The 24,172-nt window shown below is 40.8% G+C and overlaps 2 protein-coding genes across 6 annotated transcripts in view; one reads left to right on the top strand and one right to left on the bottom strand.

The window, feature by feature from the left end:
- GPR176 (G protein-coupled receptor 176) overlaps nt 1-11,509 on the bottom strand; it is a 31,694-nt gene extending 20,185 nt beyond the window's left edge. Inside the window, exon 1 of the mRNA XM_015632331.3 lies at nt 10,472-11,509. Coding sequence (XP_015487817.1) covers nt 10,472-10,700 — 229 coding nt within the window. The 5' untranslated portion in view covers nt 10,701-11,509. The remainder of the gene's footprint in view (nt 1-10,471) is intronic.
- A 3,826-nt stretch (nt 11,510-15,335) lies between these two features.
- The window catches only part of EIF2AK4 (eukaryotic translation initiation factor 2 alpha kinase 4), a 37,776-nt gene continuing 28,939 nt past the window's right edge, over nt 15,336-24,172 (top strand). For 4 of the 5 annotated variants that reach the window (XM_015631036.3, XM_015631037.3, XM_015631038.3 and 1 more), the window contains exons 1-8: nt 15,336-15,758; nt 17,287-17,402; nt 18,518-18,620; nt 21,168-21,341; nt 22,180-22,260; nt 22,715-22,863; nt 23,156-23,271; nt 23,923-24,080. In XM_015631036.3, coding sequence (XP_015486522.3) covers nt 15,606-15,758; nt 17,287-17,402; nt 18,518-18,620; nt 21,168-21,341; nt 22,180-22,260; nt 22,715-22,863; nt 23,156-23,271; nt 23,923-24,080 — 1,050 coding nt within the window. In that variant the 5' untranslated portion in view covers nt 15,336-15,605. The remainder of the gene's footprint in view (nt 15,759-17,286; nt 17,403-18,517; nt 18,621-21,167; nt 21,342-22,179; nt 22,261-22,714; nt 22,864-23,155; nt 23,272-23,922; nt 24,081-24,172) is intronic. The other variant, XM_015631034.3, reaches the window with a different exon arrangement.

Here is a 24,172-nt window from a genome sequence, read left to right as displayed (position 1 = left end):
GTAACACTCCAGTGTAATTGGGTTTTTTTTTGGTACCAATGGCAGTATCATCAAGAGCTCTCTGTTTTGCTTTCTGTAGACAAATGTGCTTTATACTTTTGTGATCTTTAGCAAAAAAGAAAAAAAAAATAAAAATTCACAGGGAACATACAAAATAATATATACAAAACATTCAAAAATCAAATGTTACAGAGATCTCTCATATTTCTCACTCTGCACCTTACAGAATAGAATCTTGCATTATTTATCAGGCCAAGGGAGGTTTAGATCTAATCATGCTAACTCAACTAAATTAAGGATAAGACACTGAAAATAAACTAACTTGATTAAAGGCAACCTCTTTTTACACAGGCCAAGTTGAAAGTTTACAAATTTACAGCTTTAACCATGTTTTCTAAGGAACAAAATCTCATTTATCATTAAAAACCTATATAAAATGCAGAAAGATATTTTATCAGTACCAGAATGGCAGATCAACATTCCTTTTTTAGAAACTTTGAGGCACACCAAACTTTACTAATCTGCTGTAATGAAAAAACTTTACAAATGGAGCCCTCTCAGTACTGCGACATGCCACAAAGATTTGATTTGACAAGAAACAGCCACGAGGAGTCTGAATGCTTATTCCTTAAGCACAAATCTCATTTGTGACTTCACACTTTTGAATGCAAAGGATGATAAGCACTTGAGCGTATTTGCACTCTACCTCAAGTCCACACAGATGGGACAGAGCAGTTCTGGAGCAGTTGCCAGACATGGCACTGAGCTTCCTGACACCTACTCCCTTGTGTAAGGAAAACCAAAGCAAGCTCCCTAATAACTACCTAAAACACAACTAGCCTGAGACTCCTATTACATGATGCTGTTGCAGCAGTCACCATGCCAAAAGCAACAAATCTCAAAAAAAATAAAAGTCTCTGACTGCACTCAGTAGATTTAGCAACAGCCAAAAGGCTACAGGAAAAAGGAAATATAACAAAACTCTTTGGTCTGTCTGCTGTCTTCTCCATAGACCAAGCCAATTTTGTGCAACTCACCTTCATATCTACAGTCAGATTTCAATCTCTATTCCAGTTTTTTACAGGCTTTGCAACCGAGTTTAAAAAAGCACAAAATTTTTTTCCTATTTGCATGCTCCTGTGATGATCTCAGTTTACAGTCAATCTTAGGGAACCCCTAAGCAGCAGCAAATTGTTTAAAAGACTTTCCATGTCACGGCAGAATTATTCCACACAGTGGTAGTATCTGATTAATCAAAATAACTAAAAGCACTCAGCAACCAGCAGGGATTTTCTAATTAAGATTCTACCAATGTAGTGAATCATTTTTCAAATAAAAATTTATTATAAAAATAACTTGACTGAAACATTATAGAAGTGTCAGGGCCGGGGGAGGGGGAAGGATATGGGTGTGGGAGGGGGCATTTCTAAAATCAAAAGTTTATGAATATTTTATTTCTAGAGTTTCCAAAGGCACAACCTGGCCATTGTCTACAACGAGATACCACAAATCTGAGGAGTACTGAGATAAGATCACAGTATTCCCTAAGAAGCCATGTTACCTTTGGTAGTCACCTATGGCCCCATTTTCCAAAAGCAGAGAATGATTCTTTGGGTGACATCACAAGACTGATAGTCAGCAGATGGTGACCATCCATCTGTCTCAGACAGCCAAAACTCACTCATAATTTCTATTTCACCTGTATGAATCTCTAGGCACATCATAACCATTGCTTCTTCTGCTACCTTCATATACTCTAGCTTCTTTTACTCTTTCCTTTGCTCTCTGGACTTCAGTATCTCTTTCTTCTACTGACTCTGTTTTAAAAACCAAATAAAACATAAGGATGTCTGCTGTCCTAGTACAGAGGCTTGTTACAGTCAGAAAAATTTTAGTGTGGTGGCAATTTTTCAAATTAAACTGCAGACATAGAATACTGAATACTTAATAGAATACTTATCCTAATCTGACATGAACACTAGAAACTGCAGTGGATGAAAATAAGGATAACAGATAATTTTTATTATTGATGTAAAAGAACATTCTGTAATACACTATTGAATTCTGCAGCTTTTTCTCTAAGTATAATAGTAATTCTGCTGACCTGTACATGATGTTCCTTGCAATGTCCCCATTTCCTGTGAATGCATCAATGTTTGTGTGGAATGGGCAAAATAAGCCTCTATCTTTTAAAACATGGGCTAAAAAAAACTATGGACATGTCAAAGGACAGTGTATGTGGCGACATCCCCTCTCATTTCCTGATGATTAGCAGTCATGTACACAGTGTTACTGTACATATATAGGTCCTTTCCCAGACTTAAGCAAGATGGAGACACAATGTATCAGTAAAAAAAAAAAAAAAAAAAAATAAAAAATAAAATAATAAAAGATGGATGCTGTGTTCAGCAATCCCAGGGTATCTGTGCATGCCAAACAAATTAGGATGACTGTTTATCTCTCTGTGGAGGGAGCAGCAAACAAAGTTCAACCAAACAGGGCAGGTGGCACAACGGTTTTGCCCAGGAAAGACAGAGCAGGGGGAAGGCCAAGCAAGACTGGTGAGTTTGGGATTGGCCCACTTCCTTTGGTGGCCACTTGCTTTGGGTAAGTGGGAGTTCGCTGAGGCTACTCTGAGCATTTGCCAAGCAACTTCACTGCTAAGCACTGTACAAAGGCACCATCCTACAGTACAGCAGGGGGACAGCAGTCTCAGGCACTGAAGCAAAAGACACGCTAAACTAATAAAACTTTTTAAAACTAACACGTTAATCTCAATGTGCCAGCCAAATTCCAGAAAGAAATAATGCTACTGGCCAGATCACAATATATGTGATTACCTGCTCAGGGGCAGAGAAATCCCTAATTCAGACTGACAAAATATAAAGGGGCTCCTCTGAAAAGGAAATGGGAAATAAACCTAGTATCACAAATGGAAAAGGCAAATCAGACTACTCTTTGTTCTTGATAATCCTAGAAACTACAGATATTAAACTGAAACAAAAAAAAAACCAAAACACCTTACCTCAGTATTTTCCACTTGCTCCAATTAATCCAGGCAATAGCAGAAGAAAATTTATTTTATACCCTTTTATAACTGACTTTTTTTTGTTTTTTTCTAAGATATCAAAGAAATTATCAGTTATGTCACACAAAATATAGATACAACAAGTAAGGCTGTTGGGGTCTGGAAACATGCCAAGTGACACAAGGTTTGTGGACAAAGATACAAGAGGTTACAGAAGAAGCAAGATCATTTTCTATTTTATCAGTCTTCAGGAAAAAAAATTAATGAGTTTTTGTATGGATTGCTTTGAGAGACAAGAAAATAAGTCAAAGGTGGTAGAATAAAGCAGACTAAAAATAGCCTCTGTCTCTCAAACAACTACAGGCTTTTTTCCCCCCTCCCAAAAGAACTGGCAGAACAGAAGGAAGGACTGTACTTGCCAGGATTCCAGATTATTCATGATGGAAAGATATGTCAATTACAGCATTGAATATCATAACTAATAAATCATTTTAAAAGGCAGCAGCCCACAGCAATCTCCCAGCAATCACCAATGACAGCAAGACCATGAGCAGAGAATAAGACAATTTGTGCTCTCCCTGCCATCACCATTTCAGCTTCACTAGAGCTTTCATTACCACCATAATTGCTATCTGCATTGTCTGGCTAAACTCATGCCTTGCCATAAGAAGTTACACAATTTCTTATTCAGACAGCCTTCCAGTCCAGGATATTTTCCTTATTGTAATGTTTCTATGGAAGCTGACTGACTACAAGGCACCAGTTCTTCCCTGCTTCCAGCTGCTAAATCTAATCTAAAGATACTAAAAATAGAAAAGGCTTACATGTAACAGTACTGTTCAGAAAACAAGAGGCTGTATTTCCTGCAGGGAGAGCATTTAATTAGCAGTGAGATGAAGGAAGGTACAATACAATAATTGTTTCACTGGTATTTCTGCCATTTGCAAACTTTCCAGCAATACCTACCCCACTACCAAAACATTTTGAAAACTCTTTCCTCATTGGATATTGAGACAGCAAGTATAGGAAACATAATATGGAGAAATCCCAAGTCTTTGGGCATCCAGTTTAGCTGTTGCCCCAGTGACCACCCATACTGGACACCCAAGACTATTTAGAGTAATTTACAAATTCTGCAATGGGCCAGTTGGGTGAAGGGATAAAAAACAAGTACAACAGGAAAACAAAACAGTACTTTGGTAATATGGAAATTTTTCCTTAAATATATACATGATGTATATAAAATCCTTTTTTTTTTTCCTCCACAAAGCACTTCGCTAGTATACATCTCCTATATGATCTCACAGCCTCATCTTAACCAAGTATCAAAAAAAAATATTTCCTAATAAGCTATATTAGGAAATATAATTACAGGCTCACCTCCATGAAGATGAAGGAGCAGAGAGACAGCAAGTGTGGGAACCTCAAAATCTTATTCAGAGAAAGTAGCCCCTGCCCCAAACCCTTCCCAGAGAATGAGACTATATGCCAAAGTCGGTAATATGGATTTTATTTAACGATGAATGTGAGGTAGAAATAGAAAAGGGAGGGGGAGCAGTGGAGAGATCAAGCAGAAAATAGTCACCACCTGTGGATCCAGTGATACTCTGTTGGTCTTTCTTCACCCTGGGCTTCTCAGTGCGGGGGATCCCAAGGTCATTCAAAACTTTTTGCTATTTATACATCCTATCAAACAAAGGAATTAACGCTCATTGACTACACAATTCTCTTATTCTGTTGGCTAAATTATTTCCTCACCTCTAAGGCTAGTAAGTCCACATTCTTATTCTTGGTCTTTTTTTGAGCTGGTGGGCTGTGAGTCAGTGGTTGCAATCTGCCCCTGCCAGAATTACCTTTTAGTGAATCTGAGCTGATTTGAGCACAGCTGCCGAGCTGACTTTCCTTGAGGCTTGTAAATCCAGCATTATTTGTGTCCATTACCAGTGATAGATTCTTCTCCCCAAGCTTTCTTAACATGTCCCTACGTCTGAGACAACACCTGGACAATGGTATCCCCCTTTATCTTATCTCAGATTCCCACTGTGGTGTCTTATCTTACAGTCCAAGATCCAGGTATCCAGCCATGGTGGTTTGGGTAGGAACAAGTGTGAGAAACCAGAGGGAAAATAAGATAAAAGGCATCTATAAATAGGCATTTGGTTTGTACACTGGTCTGGTCACACCCTGCACCTGATCAGCACAGTCTGTCCCACCTTCTCATTAAACTCCATTTCCAACTCTTCTCATGGGTGGGGCTCTCTCCTCCATGGACCTGTGACAAACAAAAATCCAAGTGCAGTAACTGGGGAAAGAGCATGGGACATCAGGGCTGGTGTATCAGGAGGGCAATGCCTGGAGAAACAGAGAGGATTTGTGTGGGTGTTTGTCAGTGTGTGACCATGACTGAACATCAAGCCAGACCAGCCAGCAAGTAGGAGACACTCAAGAGGCAAGCACTGGTGTGGCCATGGGTGTGACCCAGGTAACCAGAGGGGACAAGGGGGCTCTGAAAATTGTCCAGCAGAGGACCAGGAGCTCCAACACAGCTCCTGGAGAGAGCCATCTACATCTGTGTGTCTGTATGTGAGGGAACTGGGAGACAAGAGGATCCCAGGCCAGCTACTGGGTAGACTGGGAGTCTAAGATCACAGAGTGATCCATATTGGCTTATATATCTGTATACTTATATATTTTATATAAATATGCATGTTTGCCTCTTGGGAACACGTGCTCAGCCTTACTATTGCTCATTCTGACGACATGAAGCTGCAGCAGGAACACCTCTACAGGCCTACAGGATTCAGCAGCACTGCCAGCACCTTTTGTGGAGATGTATACAACTTCCTAGATCTTGAAAAATGCCCCTAAGTGGCAAACTTACTTTTTCCAACATCACACAAATAAGAAATTAATTAAAGATTAACAGAATAGAATAAACCCCTCATTTAAGAGCTCATGATGCCTGCCTAACAGCAAGCCAATAAATGAAATCTGTAACAGAACTAACACTATTTAAAATTCTTGCTAAGTGCGTGGGTTCATTCATGCCTGAAATACTTACTGCCTATAACATCAATATAAAGTCTTGTATCCAGATTTTCACTTTAGTTCAAAACAGTGGAGTGATACACACCAGCAGGCATTTCAGCAGCTGTAACTGACAGTAAAAAGCAAAACATGACATCCAGGCACTTAGTTAAAGAGCTGTGGTTCATAGCTCTCATTAAAGTGTTCACAAAGGGAGTACAGACAGTAAAATGACTGGTATGAATCAGTTTCTCCCTAAATAGTACCAGTCTACAACTTCTTCACAAGGGGAGGCAGAGGGGCAGGCACTGATGTCTTCTCTGTGATCATTAGTGACAGGATCTGAGGGAATGGCCTGAAGCTGTGTCAGGGAAGGCGTAGGCTGGATATCAGGAAAAGGTTCTTCATCCAGAGGGTGGCAGGGCACTGGAACAGGCTCCCCAGAGAAGTGAGTAGCAAAGGACAAGAAGCATTTGGACAATACTCTCACGCACATGGTGTAGTTCTTGGGGCTGTCGTGTGTAGGACTAGGAGTCAGACTCAATGATCCTTGTGGGTTCCTTCCAACTCAGGACATTCTGTGATTCTAGGATCAGTGGGGATAAGTCTAACATCCTTGACACACATAACCTTTAGAGACATTGGTTAACCCACCCAACACATGTCTGAGGAACTCTTCAGCACACAGTATCCCCACAGTATCAGGCACGTGCATTTTGGGTATAAATCACTGCATCTCACACTTCCAGGCTAGGTAAAGGGCTGTTTTACCATAGCCTCTCTTTTAAAAGGCAGCAGCAGTGCTACCTGAAGGGCCCCTCGGCCAACACCAGACAAGGTCTCCATGGCAACAGGGGCCCCAGCACTCTCACAACCCCTCTTCTTCACCCTTTCCTCAAACTCAATTTTTATTCCAAAGAGAATTGCTTAGCAGTTCAACTGAACACACGTAAGAAATAAAAGCATAACATCTATTCCAGGCAGAGTTTACCAAGGTGCATCCTGAACTGAGCTTCACTGCTGCACAGTCCATGATTCCTGAGGCTTAGAACCACCCATACAAAACTGCAGGGGAAAATTATTACTACAGTGTTATGATACTGCAATATGTTATTACTACGCAGTTAGTATTACATGCAACCACCACTCATATCATCATTTGTCTGAAGCTTCTTTTTAGACTTGACTTTCAATCACTTTTTGCTTTGCCAATCTTTATTTCAGCTAATTGGCCACTAAGTTAATCCATGCATTTCTCCCATCCTTTTTATCTCCCTTTCAAACTAAGCTCACTGTGCATACTGGTTCCAAGAGCTCTTTGGAGACCCTTTTCATCTCCAGGATCTCATCCCGCTGCTCACACTCAACTGAAAGCGGCTACAGCCACCTCTGGTGACCTCTCCCCACCAAAACTCAGAAGTAATACACTCTCTTTCGTCTTTCAAACCTAAGGTAATAATTCGACTCTGCAGACTGATTCCTTCTAATGGCAAGATCAGTGTTGCTGTACTCCTATATTCACCGCAAAACTGATCTTAAGAATCTTCTTTGATAAAAAGAAAGCTATTAAAAATTTACTCACTTGGAAAAGGTGTCTTATGTCATCCCAAGCTTAAAACAAGGGGGGAAAAAAAAAGTTTGACTCTTCCTTGCCTTCAGCAGGTATAATGAAACACTCAGCACTGTTTTGTCATGTCACAGTCAGAACTAACACATGAATTTATCCTAGTCTTCCCACAGGTCTCAAATAGAGGTCTTAAATGGGAGAAAATAAAACTATAACATGCATACAGCTGTTCATCTAGCAGCTCTCATAGCTGACAACATTCTTCTTTGCAGCAGGTACCTAAATAAAATTCACAATGCCAACTGTGATTCTTCCCCCTTGCAGGACCTGGACCTCTCCATGCTGTAGACTCCTGCTAATGTCAGACCCCTGTAATCATTATCAAGACTGAGTCATATAGGTTTGTTCCATTTCAAACTGAAACTAAAAATAATTTCTTCCTCTGAAAGGGTAATGCTATTTTATCAACAACACATTTTAAAAACAATAAATAATGCTATTTTATCATCAAAGTGCCTTGGGTGCACACTGATGATGTGAAATGCACAAGTTGCACATCCACCCAAACCAGAAAGGATTCAAACCCACACATCCTACCCCTGAGGGGTGTAACCCCCATCTCAGTCTTTAGGAAGGATAGTCTTATCCACCTACTGAAGGGCTGCCCCTCTGCACAGAGGAACCTGGGACTCAGCAGAACAAAGAACCGCTATTCTGCAGTTTAACCAAGGGGCTCACCTGATGGAGAAAACAGCTAGACACCACTCACACTCTAAGGACCGTGGCAGAGAAAAAAATGACAACTTAATTAACAGCATTTGTGCAAGCATTAAGTGTGAGGTAAATATCCAGTTGTTATGCCTTGCTGATGCAGAGATACTGTCCAGCATTTGAACATGCAAAACGTCTGGCACATATGAGAGTTGAGCACACAGGCACCAAAGCCCTGAGACCTTCTGGAGACATAGCTTTCTTTCCATTCAGCAAAGAAGAAATCATAGTACATTCATTAGGTTGGTAGAAGACATTTTTAAGACTCCAAAGTTTTCAGCTGTTATGACAGTACATATCATAAATGTTTTAAATTAGCATTTCAGAGACACAGGGAGACGATAAGCAAAGGCAGTTTCAAAACCATACTTAAAACTGGTTTCCATCACTGTAAATACATGAGGCCCACTGCTAACATTTGTCATTGGATAGTGCACTTTCATCACTTAAAAAACATATTATTTCCTCCCCTGTTTAGCTCTTTATTAGGCCTGGAAAAGTTGTTGATCTGGAAGTTTCATCAGCCTCCCAGCCATACAATTGGCAAATAAACCCCTTGTGACATGTAATGTTTTCTCACAATGTAAGGTCCACCTCTTGAAAACCAATTGCAGGAGTATCAAACCATAACTTACATTAGTTTTCAAAATTTTGTACCTGTGGTATTTTTTGGTTTGTTGGCTGGTTTCTAAAAACTCCTAGGTTCTGAAAGAATGATTATATGATAATGTCTGTTTTCATCTTCAAATAAATTTGGAGGATCCATGCTCGTGAAACTAAATCGGGACATATGACTCAAATTTATTCTCTTAAAGCTTCAAAACCCAAATAATAAAGAATTAAAATTCTAAGTTTTCTCATCTAGTCTTGTTATTTTAGGACAGTTTGCTGGCTATTGTTTTGTGACAGGTACTATCCCACATACAAAAAAAAAAAAAAGAGTACCTATCCTAATAGTATCCTTTCCCCAAACTATGTGCTAAACAGAAAAAAAGCAAGAACCGTGAGGATTATCCCAACTGAAAAGAGGAATAATTGATGCCAAAAGCCTCAGTGATTTACAGAAATAACCAGTAAGTGCACTGTTGACTGGGACTCAACACTGTTCCATGACTGCTCCACCATCTTCTTTAAGAATTATTTAAGCAACATTAAATATTACCAAAAGGAGATAGATATAAGAATTTGTTACCATGACCAGAAAAACAGGTTTTAACATTACTCAAGATCAGGAAAATCCAAAACAAATCCTCGATAAAATAAGCCAATGACCATCAGCAAATTCCCATCAACAAATTCCTGCTGAACTCCCTTATGAAAGGTGGATGTTTTCTCAGTCAAACCCTGTGTGTAAAGCTTTGAATGGTTGAGATAGTGGTGACATTTTACTGAAACTCAGCTTACTTATCTCCCAAATAGTGATAACTTGACTTACCATAAGGTTTGTTTTTTTTTCCCTAAGAAATGCACACATATTCCTAACAAAGCTATAAGCATCGAGAAAGCAAATGTACATGCATCAGTAAAATTATATAGCAATAGTTTACTACCACATATCTAATCTATGATTCCTACTGTAAGAGTATAGAGTAGGCGAGATTGCACATGGTTATACATATTTACAGTATAATGTACTTTCAAATGATTTATTTAAATTCTGCGGGAAACAGACACCAAATTACTGCAAAATGAAACAAAAATTCAGCAAAACTTGTTTGAAACACTCCACACCCTTTTTATGTTAAAGAGAACAGATCCCATTACAGCCGAAAACAAGCGTGTCATTTACCCCATTTAATTTCTGCCCGTTTAAATTCTGACAGAAAAGCTTACTAAGTAATACATACATCCATTGTATAAATTCTCATCCGTGACAAATACATTTTATAGAAAGAGCTTTTATACAAGGAACTTGAAATCAAACAGCTGAGGACCAGAAATGCACTAAGAGTCACGAAGACAGACAATGATGCCTGTTACCTTTTGGTCTGCAGTCCCTGGCTGCAAGGATTTAAAAAATAAATAAATAAACATTAAAAAAAAAAAATCAACAAAAAACTCCAGCAACTCTCACTCACCCAGCAGAGAGCCCACGAAGATGACAACCTGCACGGTGGTGGTGAAGTGCCGGTAGCTCTGCTCCTCGCCGTGCTCCTCGCTCTCCGCGGCGCCCGCCTCGCTGGCATTCCCGCCCTGCCACACCATCCGCGCGGCCGAGGCGTTCCCCATCTCCAGAGCTCTGCTGACCGCCGGCGACGGGCCATGGTCGCTTTCATTCATCAGCACCCAGCTTCTGTCGTACCCCATGGCGAAGTTCCCGCCTTTCTCACTGTCACACAGCTTGCCCAGCCCTTGCGTTTAGTGAATGAACGGAGCCCACAGGCAAAAGGACGCTTCTGAGGATAAAGCCCGGTCTCTGCCTCTCGGAGGCATCTTCACCACATTCCTGTGTCCCGAGAAGCAGGGCTGGCTGTTCGCGTTTCCACCTTGTAAGTCATGACAGCCAGTAAACAAAAGCAGAAAACAAGCCAGGCTTCGCCTTCCGATCAGCTGTGCCATAGTTTTTGCTTCACACCGCCACAGGTCTCCTCAGCATGTTTTACCGCAATAAGCGGGAGAAAAGGAGTCACGGTCCCCAGAATCACACCCCACACCGCGGCTCATCCTCCCGCGGGTCGCGGCGCGCCCGCCTCGCACACGCTCGCCCGGCCACGGGCACACTGCACGGCAAAACGGGCCTGCCGAAGTGGCGGGGCCACCAACTCCGTCCCCTCACTCCACTCTCAGCGTTGAGCTCTGGCTTTGCTCACAGCCCTGAGAAGGGAAAAGCATGGCTTTCCCCGTGGCATTTCTACTCCCGCTCTGCCCGTGGTGAGACACAGCTCCCTCCAGTCTCCCTGCTGGCTCTGCGAGGCGCTGGACGCCGCGCCGACCTTACACAGCGCCCAGAGGCCAGTGACTGCCCGGGGGCTGCCGCTGCGCTCCCGCTGTTTCTGGGGGAAAACGAACTGAGGTTTCAATCGCAAGGCGGGGGGCGCTCGAGTGTCCAGTGAACCGAGGCGGCTCCGCACGATCCCTGCGCGCCCCGCACTGAGCGCGGCGGGCAGCGACAGCCCTGCTCCTTCGTGCTCCCTCATCCCGGCGCGGGAGCAGAGCCGCCGCGGCCCCGCACTGCCAACGCTGCGGCGATGCCAGGCCGGGGCAGGAGCCGCCGCCCGGGCGCGCTCCCGAGGGCGGGCGCGCCGCCATCACGTAACCGCGGCCGCGGCGCTCGGCGGCGCCGCCATTTCGCTCGGGGGCTGTGGGAGCCGGCGGGAGCCGTTTGAACCGGTGTTTTAAAACAGGTCCCTGATTCTGATGACAGACTGTCAAAAGACGGTGCTGGGTTCTAGATACGCATGTTCCTTGTTAAAATAGATATTTTCCTAAATGTATAAATTTCCAGAAAAGCTCTTCAGGGGACGCAATAAGTTCGGAGATTGATTTTACAGACGGTCTGCATCCATGTAGTGGGTACACGTTTGCCTTTAACGTTGCGGGGGGTGCTTGTTAAATATTAAGCCAAAAAGGTGTCCAGACAGTGTCTGCCCGTCTGGAGTGCCCTGGGAAGAGGAGCTATCCCTGTGCTCAGCCCCTGCACAGAAAAGCTTCTTTAGGGACCCCACACACGAGATGTGTTCCAGTGACATTGGTGCAGTCTCCTGCAATGTGAACTTGGGTGATCCAGGACAAAGCTAGGTGCTGTGCCATTTGCTGACCACAGGGATAGGGGACTGCCATTGTCCCATCCCACCACAGGTCCTGGAGGCTGTTGGCCAAGCCTCTGCTTGTCCATGTGTTTTGGGCCAGCCATTTGCAGCCTCCTCTCATTCCCCTGGGAGTTCATTGCTCCAGCCTCTTTTCTAGTAATTAATGTCTCTGACTCACTCTGATTGTGGCGTCAGACTCACTCACCCTCCTACCTTTTCCTCTCACCTATAACTCATTTCCTTTGTCCACCCAGTCCCATTTTTCCCCACTTTCCCAGGCAATAATCAGCAGCTTTCACCATGCTTTCCCTTCATGTTTACTTTCCTGAGACATGTAAACAGGCTTCTTCCTCCTTTTGGCCTCCAGCATTCCTGTGGCCAATGTCTGTAACCAGAGTCTGACCTCAGTCACTTCACTTCCCAGCCACCTGCAAGGTGCTTTTCCTCACACAGCTGTCCCTTTCTTCGGTTCCTTCATTGGTACAGAATAATGACCAAGGAGCCAGGCAAGACCTAATGTTTACTATCTACAGCCTACAGTGTGTGCCCTCTGCGTTGTCTTTGCATAGATCTGCATGGTCAAGATTGAGTTGTCTAAAGGAAAAAGTCCTGTGGACATAAGATGGTCCAGGTTTGACTTAGGCATGGAGCAGAACAGAAGTGGTAGGACTGGAACTTTGAAGGACAGCGTGGCCAAAAAATAAATGTTTTCCTGATTAAAAGTAATTTAAATATTAAAATGTTCATTCTTGCATATGCTAATAACCTTAATGAAGTACATGCTACCACAAAAATGACTATTACTCAACTCTCTGCTTAGACCCTGCTATAGGTAATGTAGAAGGAGGGGAATCAGATTTCACTGTATGTACGGAAGGTAGACTTGTTAGGAAAAAGACTCTAAAAGACCATAGAGATAGTTGTCAGGCTACTCTCCCTCCTTCCAAGTGGAGATGCTGTCTTGGTAAGGGTCTACCTGCAATTATTATTACCCAAGTTAACACAACGTTATCATTAGAGCTCTATCCCAGCTAGTGCATATATTCTGATATTATCATATATATTATATTATTATTATATTCAGTTGCTTCAATAAATCACATTAGTTGTGAATCTGTGCTCAGTAGTTCCCATTGAACATGACCAGACGTGTAATGCCAGTTTGGTTACAATCAGAATAAGCCCAGCTGCACACAGCCCCTCTGATCTCTGGAGACTAGCTGGAATGCAAGAGGTTTTATTTTCTGCCAAATTTCTTAATCATAACACTCAGAACCTTTTCCCTCTCTCCTGCACTTCACATAGGAAGGCTGACTTCCCTTCCACATGCACATGGGGAAGTGAAAGCACGTTCTCACAACTCAATTAAATTTTTTTTTATATAATTAAATTTTAATGTTGCGGGATGGAGTTTTAAATTTTGTCTTAAAGTTTGGAAGGGAAGCTTCTGTCCAGATGCAGTCTGGCCCATGTTTGGGGCAGGTGGATGTTCACTGTATTCCAGTAAACCTGTGCTGAGCATGTGAATACTCCCTGCAGTTATGTAATTTGGTTTAGTTCATGTAGATTTTCACAAGGTTAGCTAGCAAACCCAGAGCACTGAAAAAAGGTTGTCTTTTCTTCCTCATCGAATTTTCGCACTCCTGCTGGATGGAATACAAGACCTTTAAAAACAAATTCTCAGTATGTTTTTATGATTATGTTATTTTACCCTTTCTTCTTGGAAACAATGAATTATTATAGAAGTAATTAAGGGGGAAAATAGTTTGAGGTAGACATCTGGGCATCTAGAACATTTCATCTTAACTGGTTGAATTTTTGCCAAGTCACAAAGTAGGGGAAAGTTGGACAGGTTTAAAATGCATATTGTTACCTGGCCGACCCACTGCTGTACAGTGTAACAGGGGAGAAATTTCCCATGTGCTGGGCTGTGTGTCCCACACCACGTGCTTGGGAAGTATAAACCCACAATTGCTGTTAAAGGAAATTTTGCTGACATTTCTTAATTGCTTACTGCATCATGTCTTCTAACTGGCCATTCTTGCTGTGTCTTTGTGTGGGACAGAAGATGAATCTGTGGTCTAAGCACTTTTATTTCCAGTACTTAACACAGGGAAACTTTTTATTTATTACGTACAAATTGATAACAAGCATACCCAACTGCACGAGAGGAAACTCCAGTGACCAGTTACAGTGCCCCAGGTCACAGCTGACTGAGCAAAAGGACGTCTCTCTTGTTGCTAGATAAACACTAAACATCTTTGGTCATGCATTTCCCACCAAAAAGCAGATGAAAGTCCCCGCCGCTAAAGATACACTCTAGAAACAGTGTGGAACAGCGACCAGCATCACAACAGTGATACAATTTAACACTTGGTTTTCGTTTGATACTAAGGATATTATTTAAGTGCAACTGAAAGATAAAGTATGAATGGAACAAGCTTTTCATTTCAGAAGGACAAATTGAGGGCTATAGAAACCGATCATTACTGTAAATGATCTCTCTGTAACAAAAGTCTGTACTCAAAGGTCAAGGAGTAAAGTCAAAGTCACCAAAACTCCATTCATATATCTGGGTGCATGGTAGCAAGCTGCAGACTACTGAAACATTTTTCTTTGCCTGGGGATTACTCACCTATTAGATAACTTTGTGTGTATGAATTTACTTGGGGTTTCTTTATGAAGATCCCAAAACTTTAAAGGCTCCATCTTGGGGCAGTCTTTAGTAGTAGTTACCATGTGAAGTGTCTGAAGGAAAGCACGTTTTCTTCTCTGGTTATCACTGCTCCCCTGGCAAGCCCCGTGTGCCTCTCTCTGGCAGGTCCACCAAGGACACCCGGCCACCTCACTTTTTATTTGCAGTCCAACCAAAGACAGTTCGCCCTCCACCTGCTATTGCTCACTACAGCAATTGTCGGTGGGAACAGTTTTACAGTTTTCACAGGAACTTGCATCCTGCCCAAGCTCTACATTAAATCTATTAAGAAATTCGTGGTTATTTTTTCCCTTTTGTAAATCTTTCTCAAGGTCAGTTTAAAAAAAAATCTACACAGTATCCAACTGTTTTTGCTGCGTATCTCTGTAATGCAGATATACCTGGAGGCATATCTTGAGGGAGTTCAGACAGGACACCAGAAAAGGTTCTTCACCCAGAGGGTGGTTGGTCACCGGAACAGGTATGCAGGGAAGTGGCCACGGCGCCAAGCCTCACAGAGTTCGGACAGTGCTCTTAGTCCCACTGTTTAGTTCTAAGGAGTCCCGTGAGGATCCTTATGGATCCCTTCCAATTCGACGCGTTCCTGGAGACGAACCACTGAGCCCCAGGCGGCGCCAGCGGACCCGGCCCCCGGCTCCTCCTGCCGCCGCGCCGGCCGAGGCGGTACCGGGCCGGGGCCGCCCCCGCTCCAGTGCCAGGGCGGCAGCGCGGGACCCGCCATGGCCGCTGTGCGCCCCCGCCGCTGACATGGCCGGGGCCAGCGGCGGGCGGCAGCAGCCGGCGGAGCTCCCCGCAGAGCCGCCGGAGAGCTACCAGCTGCGGCAGGAGAACGAGCTCCAGGTGCTGGAGTCCATTTACGGGCAGGACTTCCAGGACCTGCGGCAGAGCCAGGCCTGGAAGGTAGTGAGCGGGTCCGGGCGCAGCGGGCCGGGTCCCGGTGCGGAGCGCGGTTGGCGCTGCCTCGCTGGCGCCGGTGCTTGTCCTCCTTGCCTGACGGCGCGGCCGGCCGCCTTCGCGATTAATTCTCGAGACAGAAGCGCTCGCTCCGTAATCGGTGCTGTGCTCGTAAATTGCATTTTAATTAATTGTCAGGCTTTTAAAAAATTGCCTCTTAATTCATTCCTTAACCTACTAATTACATACCTGCTCAATGAATTCATCTCGTCGGTATACATGATGGTATTTGAATAGTTGCTACATGCTGTGGTTTTGTCACAGGGCTCCTATTTCCATGATAATAATTTTTGCTTTCATTTTTAGAGGCTTGGGTTTTTTAATTGTAACTAGTTAATGCTTGGGTCTGGTACTCACTACTCTCTTCCATTTGTCTTTTCTGTCCACGTCAAATTGGTATTTCCTTTCCAGCTGTGTCCACGATATTGTTTTCCTGTACCTGGAGATAATGGTCACTGTTCTGCTTCACAAGTTCACATTTACTCTTGTTTCTTTTTGCTTTCTTTTGTCTTGAAGATGTATAATATATCCTCTGCTTTCTTTTGCGCCAGAGACTTGGTCTTAGTTTTTTTGCAGCAAATTACAACTTTTTTCCTCTTTTTATGAAGTTTGGTAAGAACAGTCTTAGTAACTTGTTGGGTTTTCAGAAGCGTTCACTGTGTATTGAAGATCATATCTGACATCCTCTTCACTTGACATGTTCTCCTCCTTGCTAGAAAAGCAAAGGTGATAGTTAACCATCTGTTATTTGTTATTCCATGTGGTCTTACTTCCCTCCCTATTTTTCATGTTACTAAGGGCTGGGTTGTTTTGTTGTTGTTTATTGTTAAACCTAATTGAAAAGAATAAGTTGGGAATGCTTATATGGGCATATTTTACTTTATTCTGGTTTTAAGTAGGTGATTTGGACAGGGTGGGAATGGGGAAGGCTTGTTAAAATTCTGGTTTATAGCAATACACAAAAAAACCCACTGTCCATTTGTTTGGCTGTATAAGACATATATTAATGCAACATTGTGGTCTGCTACCATGTCAGAAAATAAAATGATGCCTGGGTTAGTAACCTAAACACAAAAGAAAAATGCTGGGTTTATAATGAAGGCTTTAGTTTTGATACAAATAACCTGTGTTAAGTTTATTTATTTTTTCTTTACTGCTATCTTACAGTAAGCAGAATACAAAAGTTTTATTATAGAACCTCATTTTTGCTGAGTCTGAATCATCTTTCTAATGACTGTTGCTACACTTATCTGAATAAGCTGTAAAAATATACTGGATAAACCATGGTAGTCAGGGGGCCATTTCACTCCTACTGAGCAATGTCAACACATTAGTGTATTTTTTTCATGGTTTGTATAGTCTAAGCTGTATTCTACTATAATATAATATATTCTATATAATATATAGTTGTGTGTTTTCATTAAAACAAAACCAAACAACCCTTATCAAGCAGAAGTTTTGTTTTGCATTTTAGGTACGACAGCCTCCTGAAATTAATTTAGTTCTGCGTCCTCAGGGATTGACTGGTGCTAATGAAGTGTATGCCAAAGTTGACCTGTGGGTCAAATGTCCACATACTTACCCTGATACGTAAGTGAACGTAAAATACAACCTTTTTTCTCTGCTTTCCACAGTGAAATGTAAGCTGAAAAAACATGTAGTTTTATTCATTACTCCTAGTCTTGCTTTCTGCACATCAGTATTTTTTAAGCCTGGGGTAGTTTATAATACGCAACGTTAAATTTTGACACCTGAACTGGATTTAGTCTTTTGTTCAAGAGAATAGTTGGGATGAGTTTGACAGTGCAAAACTGCAGCCCCAGTTTGTAGCTTGGAGGTACATAAACACAGGTGTACCTGCCACCATTTTAGGGCCCTTGTTAAACTTCAACTCCTGACTCTTTCACCTGAGACAGACCCAATCTCCTTTTCATTTAAAGCCATCTGTTGTTCTGTTTTCTGTTGGATTAGCCTTGGGATGAGTTCTCCATAGAAAGTGTAGAAGGAGTTGCAGGAGACCAGCCTACCCCAGCATTTTGTGTTGGCAGGTGATTTCTGGGTTGTGTTACCCTGTTCTGTATTTTATTCAGTCCTTATACCACTGATAGTCCAAAACATAACTCCCTTCAGTCCATCCATTTGTGCTGTAAAAGGGCAATGCTATTCCTTACTGAGTGATAGCTCAGTTATACCCTATTACAAGGATGTAACAGCTACTCTCATTTTTTTTTGTTTTAGTTTAAAATAACACACCTTCAGACATTTTGCTTGTTTATTTTAAATACCTTTTTCAATCTAGACGATATTTATTTATTGCATTTGTTTCTTGGGGTTTGTGCAACCTTTGTGATGGAGATAGATAAATTATAAGTATCTGAATATTATGTTAGTAATGTTTTAAATGGCTGGCTCAGTAAATTAGCAGTTAAGAGCTGAATTATTAGAGTCTGCAGGGTTTCTTTGGTTGTTCTCCTGTTAAGTGTTACCAACAGGTAATCTACAACTGGAAAATTTGATGATAGGGAATATAATACAGTGTTTCTGACTTATCTGTCAGAATCTGTTATACAGTGTCTTCTGCTTCTGAGCACTGACTAATTGCCAAGTGACTACAAATTTCCTTCCTTTTCCCTCACAGTTTTTATCCAAATCTTGTTTTTTACTCTCAGTTTTTCTAATGAGGACTTTTTCTTGCTGTCCCTCAGAGTTCCTGAAATACAACTAAAAAATTCCAAAGGCTTGTCAAATGAGAAAATAAATGAACTAAAATGCAGGCTAGCTGAACTGGCAAAACAGCGCTGTGGAGAGGTAAGAGCTTTTCACTTCCTTGAGAAATAGACTCTGGACCTGAATAATTCTAAAGATGTATAGTATAATATAGTGGAATACATCAACATTGCAAGTGCTAGTTACATTGCTTTTAAGGAAAGAGGGACTATCTTTCTTAGGAATGTTTCTAATTAATGAAAGTTCAGACTATGGACACTCTCAAAATCCAGTGCATGTATAAATACTGCAAGCTTTATTCCTGTTTAAAGGAAGATATTTGGAAAAAAAAAAAAAAAAAAAAAAAAAAAAGGCAGTGCTGACTGTTAAAGTGGGAGCTTTCTGCACTTTTCAGATTAATTTGAGTATCATAAGAGGCCACATCTGTTTAAGCAAACAGTAGTTACCTGGGGAGTTTTTCCATGTGATCTTGCTGAACTGAGGGGCAAGAGACCTTCCTTCCAACACCAGCTCAATACTTCATAGCACAGTCATTCCATGCCATTGTGCCATTTTTATTTCTGTGTTTAGGAGTAGTGATACTTGAGTTTCTCTAGAACTGGGTAAAAAGGGAAAGATGGGAAGCTTAGGCCTTTCATCTGTTTTAAGGGATTATATACATCTTTGGGTATGTTTTGTATTAACTATACCTTTCTGTTATTGTTGAGGACTGCAATGATTTAAAGCATTACAAGGTAACAAAGAAATTTTGGTCAAAAGAGGGGTTTGGGCATGTTTCTCATTGTTATTTGGAAGTGTTGCAGGTGAACACATTTGAATAGCTCAATTTGCCTTTTTAAAAATGAGAATTACACATTATAATAGACTGAAGTGGGGTAATATTTTGCTTTCACTTTTCCAAGCCTGTCGACTTTACAGGTTTAGGAAGAGCTATCTGTCATTCACTCCTGCAGCATCAAGCCTTTTTTTCCTATTTGAATACCATACTTGTATTTTGATTGCCAATTTTTCCTGCAGTTATTTCAAAATAACTGTTTTAGCCAGATATGTTCTGTTCAATAACCAAAAATTTCCTCAAATTTTTCAGTATCTTTGGAAATTAGCAGTTTAATAATGTATTCTGGAATTTAGAGGTGGGGTTTTTTGTTTGCTGTTTATTTTTTTCTAATGACAGCGTTACGGACAATTCATAGAAAGTACAAGGGTTAAAGTCTCTAAGTAACTGCAAAACCATGCAATATATACTTGGTCTGCTCAAAACTGACTACAAGAATTATTAGTCCCAGTTTGATTTCTGATCTCATTGAAGGGACCTAAAAATATCTCATACATTTTTCTAATGTTGGTTTTCCAAAGAGAGAGTCGTTCTTGCTTCAGCAATGCGTAAATGTGGTTGTGAGTTAAGTGTATGTCATGCATTTTGTGTGAATGGCATGTGCAGTTGTCCTGAATTACTTTATCTGCAGCAGAAAGGAGATAACAAGGAGTATCTGTCAAGGCAGAGGGAAAAGTTAAGTTCTATTTTGTGATACAGAAAGTTTGACAATACCTCAACCACCTGTTCAAACTGAGCAGCAAACTGTTGGGGTTTTTTTAATTATTGAGTTTTTTCTTGTTGTTTTTTGGTGGGTGTTTTTATACATATGTGTACATGGAATGATTGCCTTGCCTTTTGAATAGTAACCTGGGAAAAATATTTCAGTTGTACATGTCAGATTTATCCATATTGTGCTGTTCTTTCTATTTGGACTGCCTCCTGGCTTCCTTCTTACTTTCAAGCAGGGATTTGGAGTCTGAGAATCTTCTAAATGTCACCCTGTTAAGGCAGATGGTACAATTTAATGTGGCTGATCTCCCACCTGTACATGCAAATCCTGCTCAGTGGTGCTGCTGACTGCACCTTTGTCCTGTCCTATTCTTTAATTTTAGAGCTAAAATGGTCTCTTAGCGCTGTGGATTGCTTGAATTAAAAAGGAGATGCTACTAGACTGCTGAAGCTTAAGCCCTGACAGGTCAATAGATCATCAGTACATACACAGTTCAAGTAAACAGTAGCTGAAAATTGATTCTAAGCAGCAAACCATGTAGCAGAATTCAGCTGAGCAGAGTTTTCAGTGCAGTTTTCATTTTAGTGGTTGTGGTTATATGAATATGGAATGCCTTATGTGACTTTACAGTCCCAGCTGGGGGACTGCTTTGCAGAGGAAGGGTTGGATTTGTGTTCAGCAGTGAAATAATAACTATTTCATAGCAGTAGTTGCAGTAACGGATAAGTGTGAAGGATTTCTTCTGTTGTAGCTCATATGTCATAAACCTTATCTTTGGGAACAGAAAGATAATGCCTAAAAGAAGATGAGAAAATGATTTTTAAATTTCACTTTTCTGTTAGAAAAATAAGATGGCTTAGGTTGTCTGACAGTAATTTTTGCCATCTTTGCTAACGCAGTCAAGGATTTGTCCTGTTACAATTTATTAATAAATAAATTCTGAAAAAATAGTGAAATATGATAGATTCTCCCTGATAATTAACAAAATTGAAAGTAATGTTTCTGCTGTGTTGCTTTTTGGAATGCATATCATTTGTCTATCATTTGGCTCTGCATGTCATTCATACTTATTTTCTTTCAGGTGATGATATTTGAACTAGCTGACCATGTACAGTCATTTCTCAGTGAGTATAATAAACCACCTTCCAAGTCTTTTCATGAGGAAATGCTAAAAAATCATCAAAAGGAACAGGAAAGATTGGCTCAGGAGGAATTGCGTAGGGCACAAGAAGTTAAAAGAAGAGAGGAGCAGGAGGTAAGAGAAATCAAAGTATAAATAACCATATATTCTTAACATAACCATGATATTTTAAAATACCTCTGCATCATGGTAAGTTTTAGTGAATTATTAACTTGTCAGACCTGCCAGTATGAGTAGATCAATATTTATTATATGAACTATCTGCTGCTGTAATTGTAATGTTTTAATGATGTGGTTTTAACCCAGGGAAATATTTATGCCTGAAACAAACCTAAATGTTGGTTCCTGATCCTATAAAAATCACTTATGAAAAGGACCTTTTACAAAATCTAAGCAAATGTAAATATTAAGTGCATTCCATCTAAACTAGGAAGTGTTAGGCAGGCAGACAGGTATTGATACCTTCTTTCACACTTAGGATGACTGGAACATTTGCTGTGACAGGCACCTCTAGAGAGCAACAAATTTAATCTGGAGAGGTGAACATCCTTCACTAGAAATGAGGGGTTTCATTCAAGTCTCACAGGGGATAGTAGTATGAAGTCTCCACTCTGTGGGGAATATGGTTAGAGTAGCTCTGGTTTTTAAAAGATTGTTTGGATTTATCTCCCTGTCTTTTTTTTTGTGTATGTGTGTCAGACTTTATTGTTTGGTCTGGCAATAGAAGTAATTTACAGTTCCATTCTCCTATATCATACAATTGATGCTGTTAACCTCTTCAGGAGAGCTAATTTGACTTCTGTTTTTTTGTTCTTGTGACACATCCTCCAAGTCCTTTTCCAACAATTCCAAAAAATCAGGTTCATAGCTTTTTGACTTCTAAATCAGGGTAAGGTTTTAGCAGCTGCATTGCATGTACTGTTTTATCTCTAACAACTGAAATTTATTTTAGCAACGTGAAATCCTTAACGAGATTCAGAGAAGGGAGGAAGAGAAAAGGGAAGAAAGAAAAAAGAAAGAGATGGCCAAACAGGTATTCTTTCTGAGCAGGTGTGCAAAAAAAAAAATTGTAGTAAGCTCTTCCCAGTACTGTAACAGTACTTGTAAAAATTTGAAATTTTCTTGGACATCTTTTCTTATTCAGGGCTTCTAGTACATCTAAATTAAAATGGGTTCTTGATTGTTTCTGGGGTTTATTTTTGGAATATACTAGCATCTTGAGTGTACCAAGGTGGATATTTTCAAACAGACATAGAAGAAATCTGGTTTGTTAATGTTTCCAGAGTATTTACATTTTTGCCATGGACAGTGCCAAAATGTACTTTCTGAAATCTGAGCACTTTTTCTTTGGCCTCATGCATACATTTATTATGGAAACATGTTTCTTCTGTGATTTGCATGACTTCATAGAATAATAACTATGTGCTTGCATATTTTGATGATAGGAGTGGCTTCTGTACTTAGTTGGTGTTTTTCCTGATTTAAAGGAACGTTTGGAAATAGCTGCTCTGACAAATCAAGAAGACTCTCACAGAAGAGATACTGCAGGACATAGAGTTGCTTCACGCTTAAATGGGAGCTGTTTGGAACATGGAGTGAATAATAAACACCGACCAAATTCAGCTGGACGTTCAAAGTATGTCCGTTTGCATGTGGAGTTTTTAGATTTATTTATGTATTTATTTAGTTAGTTCCAAACATTTGATTATGAACTGAAATTTGGAGGCAAGAGAATAGTGTACCATACTGTTGACCTGTTCATTTTGGTTTCTTCCTTGCCACCTTCCCCCCTACCTTCATTTGTCAAGTCTTAACTAAGCCATGTGCTGGGGATGACTTGTGAACTTTCCAATTTTAAGGTTTGTATTCAAGTTTTGGCTTTATACTATTGTTCTCAGTTGGAGAAAAACGTTCTCTTCACATTGCAGACGAGAACGCCAGATTTCTGTTAGTAATAATGAAGAGTCCCCTGGAAATCACGAAGTTCTGAACTTCAGCACAAGTGGTGCTGGACAGCTTACTGTCCATAAAGGAAAATGTCTGGGTAAGCCAAATTACAGTTGCAGCTTGAAATGCTGGGGTTTGGGATGCTTTCAGTAACATGTCAAGCCACTGATAAGCACAGAGCTGGAAATGCATGCTTACTGTCCATCCATTGCTGCTGATAGCAATGGCATAAAAGCAGCAGGTTTAGCAAAAACATTAATACAGAGAGGAAACTTGGACCTGTAACATCTCCATGGAGTGCCCACATGGACAGACCATCAAATGTTTTCATTGTGTTTTCAATATAGCATTTCCTCAGTGGATGGGCAAACAGCCTGAAAGTCTCTTGAGAAAGGAAAATTCTATTATTTTTCAGTTTGAGGGTGAACAATTGTGTTACTATGTGTAGAGCTTGGCATTTGCTAAGCAGGAAAGTTGTTCATTTGTTAAAACTAGTTCTTGAAAACGTGCAGCAGTTTTTTGTCAATATGCAATTATTTTCACTTGAGTACTGTTATATAGCATTCAGTCTCATCAAGCCTGATATTTTCCATACCTACCATATAGATACACGTCTGCTTGTAAGTAGGTTTATGCTTCTAAATTTAGAAAACAGGCTTGTTGATATTTCTTAAGCATTTACAGGAGCTTTTGTAAAATCCTGAGAAACAAACGTAGCCATGTTCCTCTTCTCTCCCTCTGTGTATAGGCAAGGATGAGCAGCTTGGTAAATCTGTCTACAATGCCTTGGAAATTCACAGTGGAGACTTTGTTCTAATATATGAGTGGGTTCTGCACTGGCAAAAAAAGATGGGAAAGTTTCTTACAACTCATGAAATAGAAAAGATTGAGAAGTCTAAGAAACAGGTAATGCCTATATTTTGCATTTGGCTTAATAAAGATTAAGTGAAGTTCAGTGCTTTTCTTTAGGCTACTAATTTATATTAAACTTGAGAATG

This window comes from Parus major, chromosome 5 (genome assembly GCF_001522545.3).
Source record: "Parus major isolate Abel chromosome 5, Parus_major1.1, whole genome shotgun sequence".
In the NCBI taxonomy this organism is placed as follows: Eukaryota; Metazoa; Chordata; class Aves; order Passeriformes; family Paridae; genus Parus; species Parus major.
This window is presented reverse-complemented; position numbering and strand designations above follow the sequence as displayed.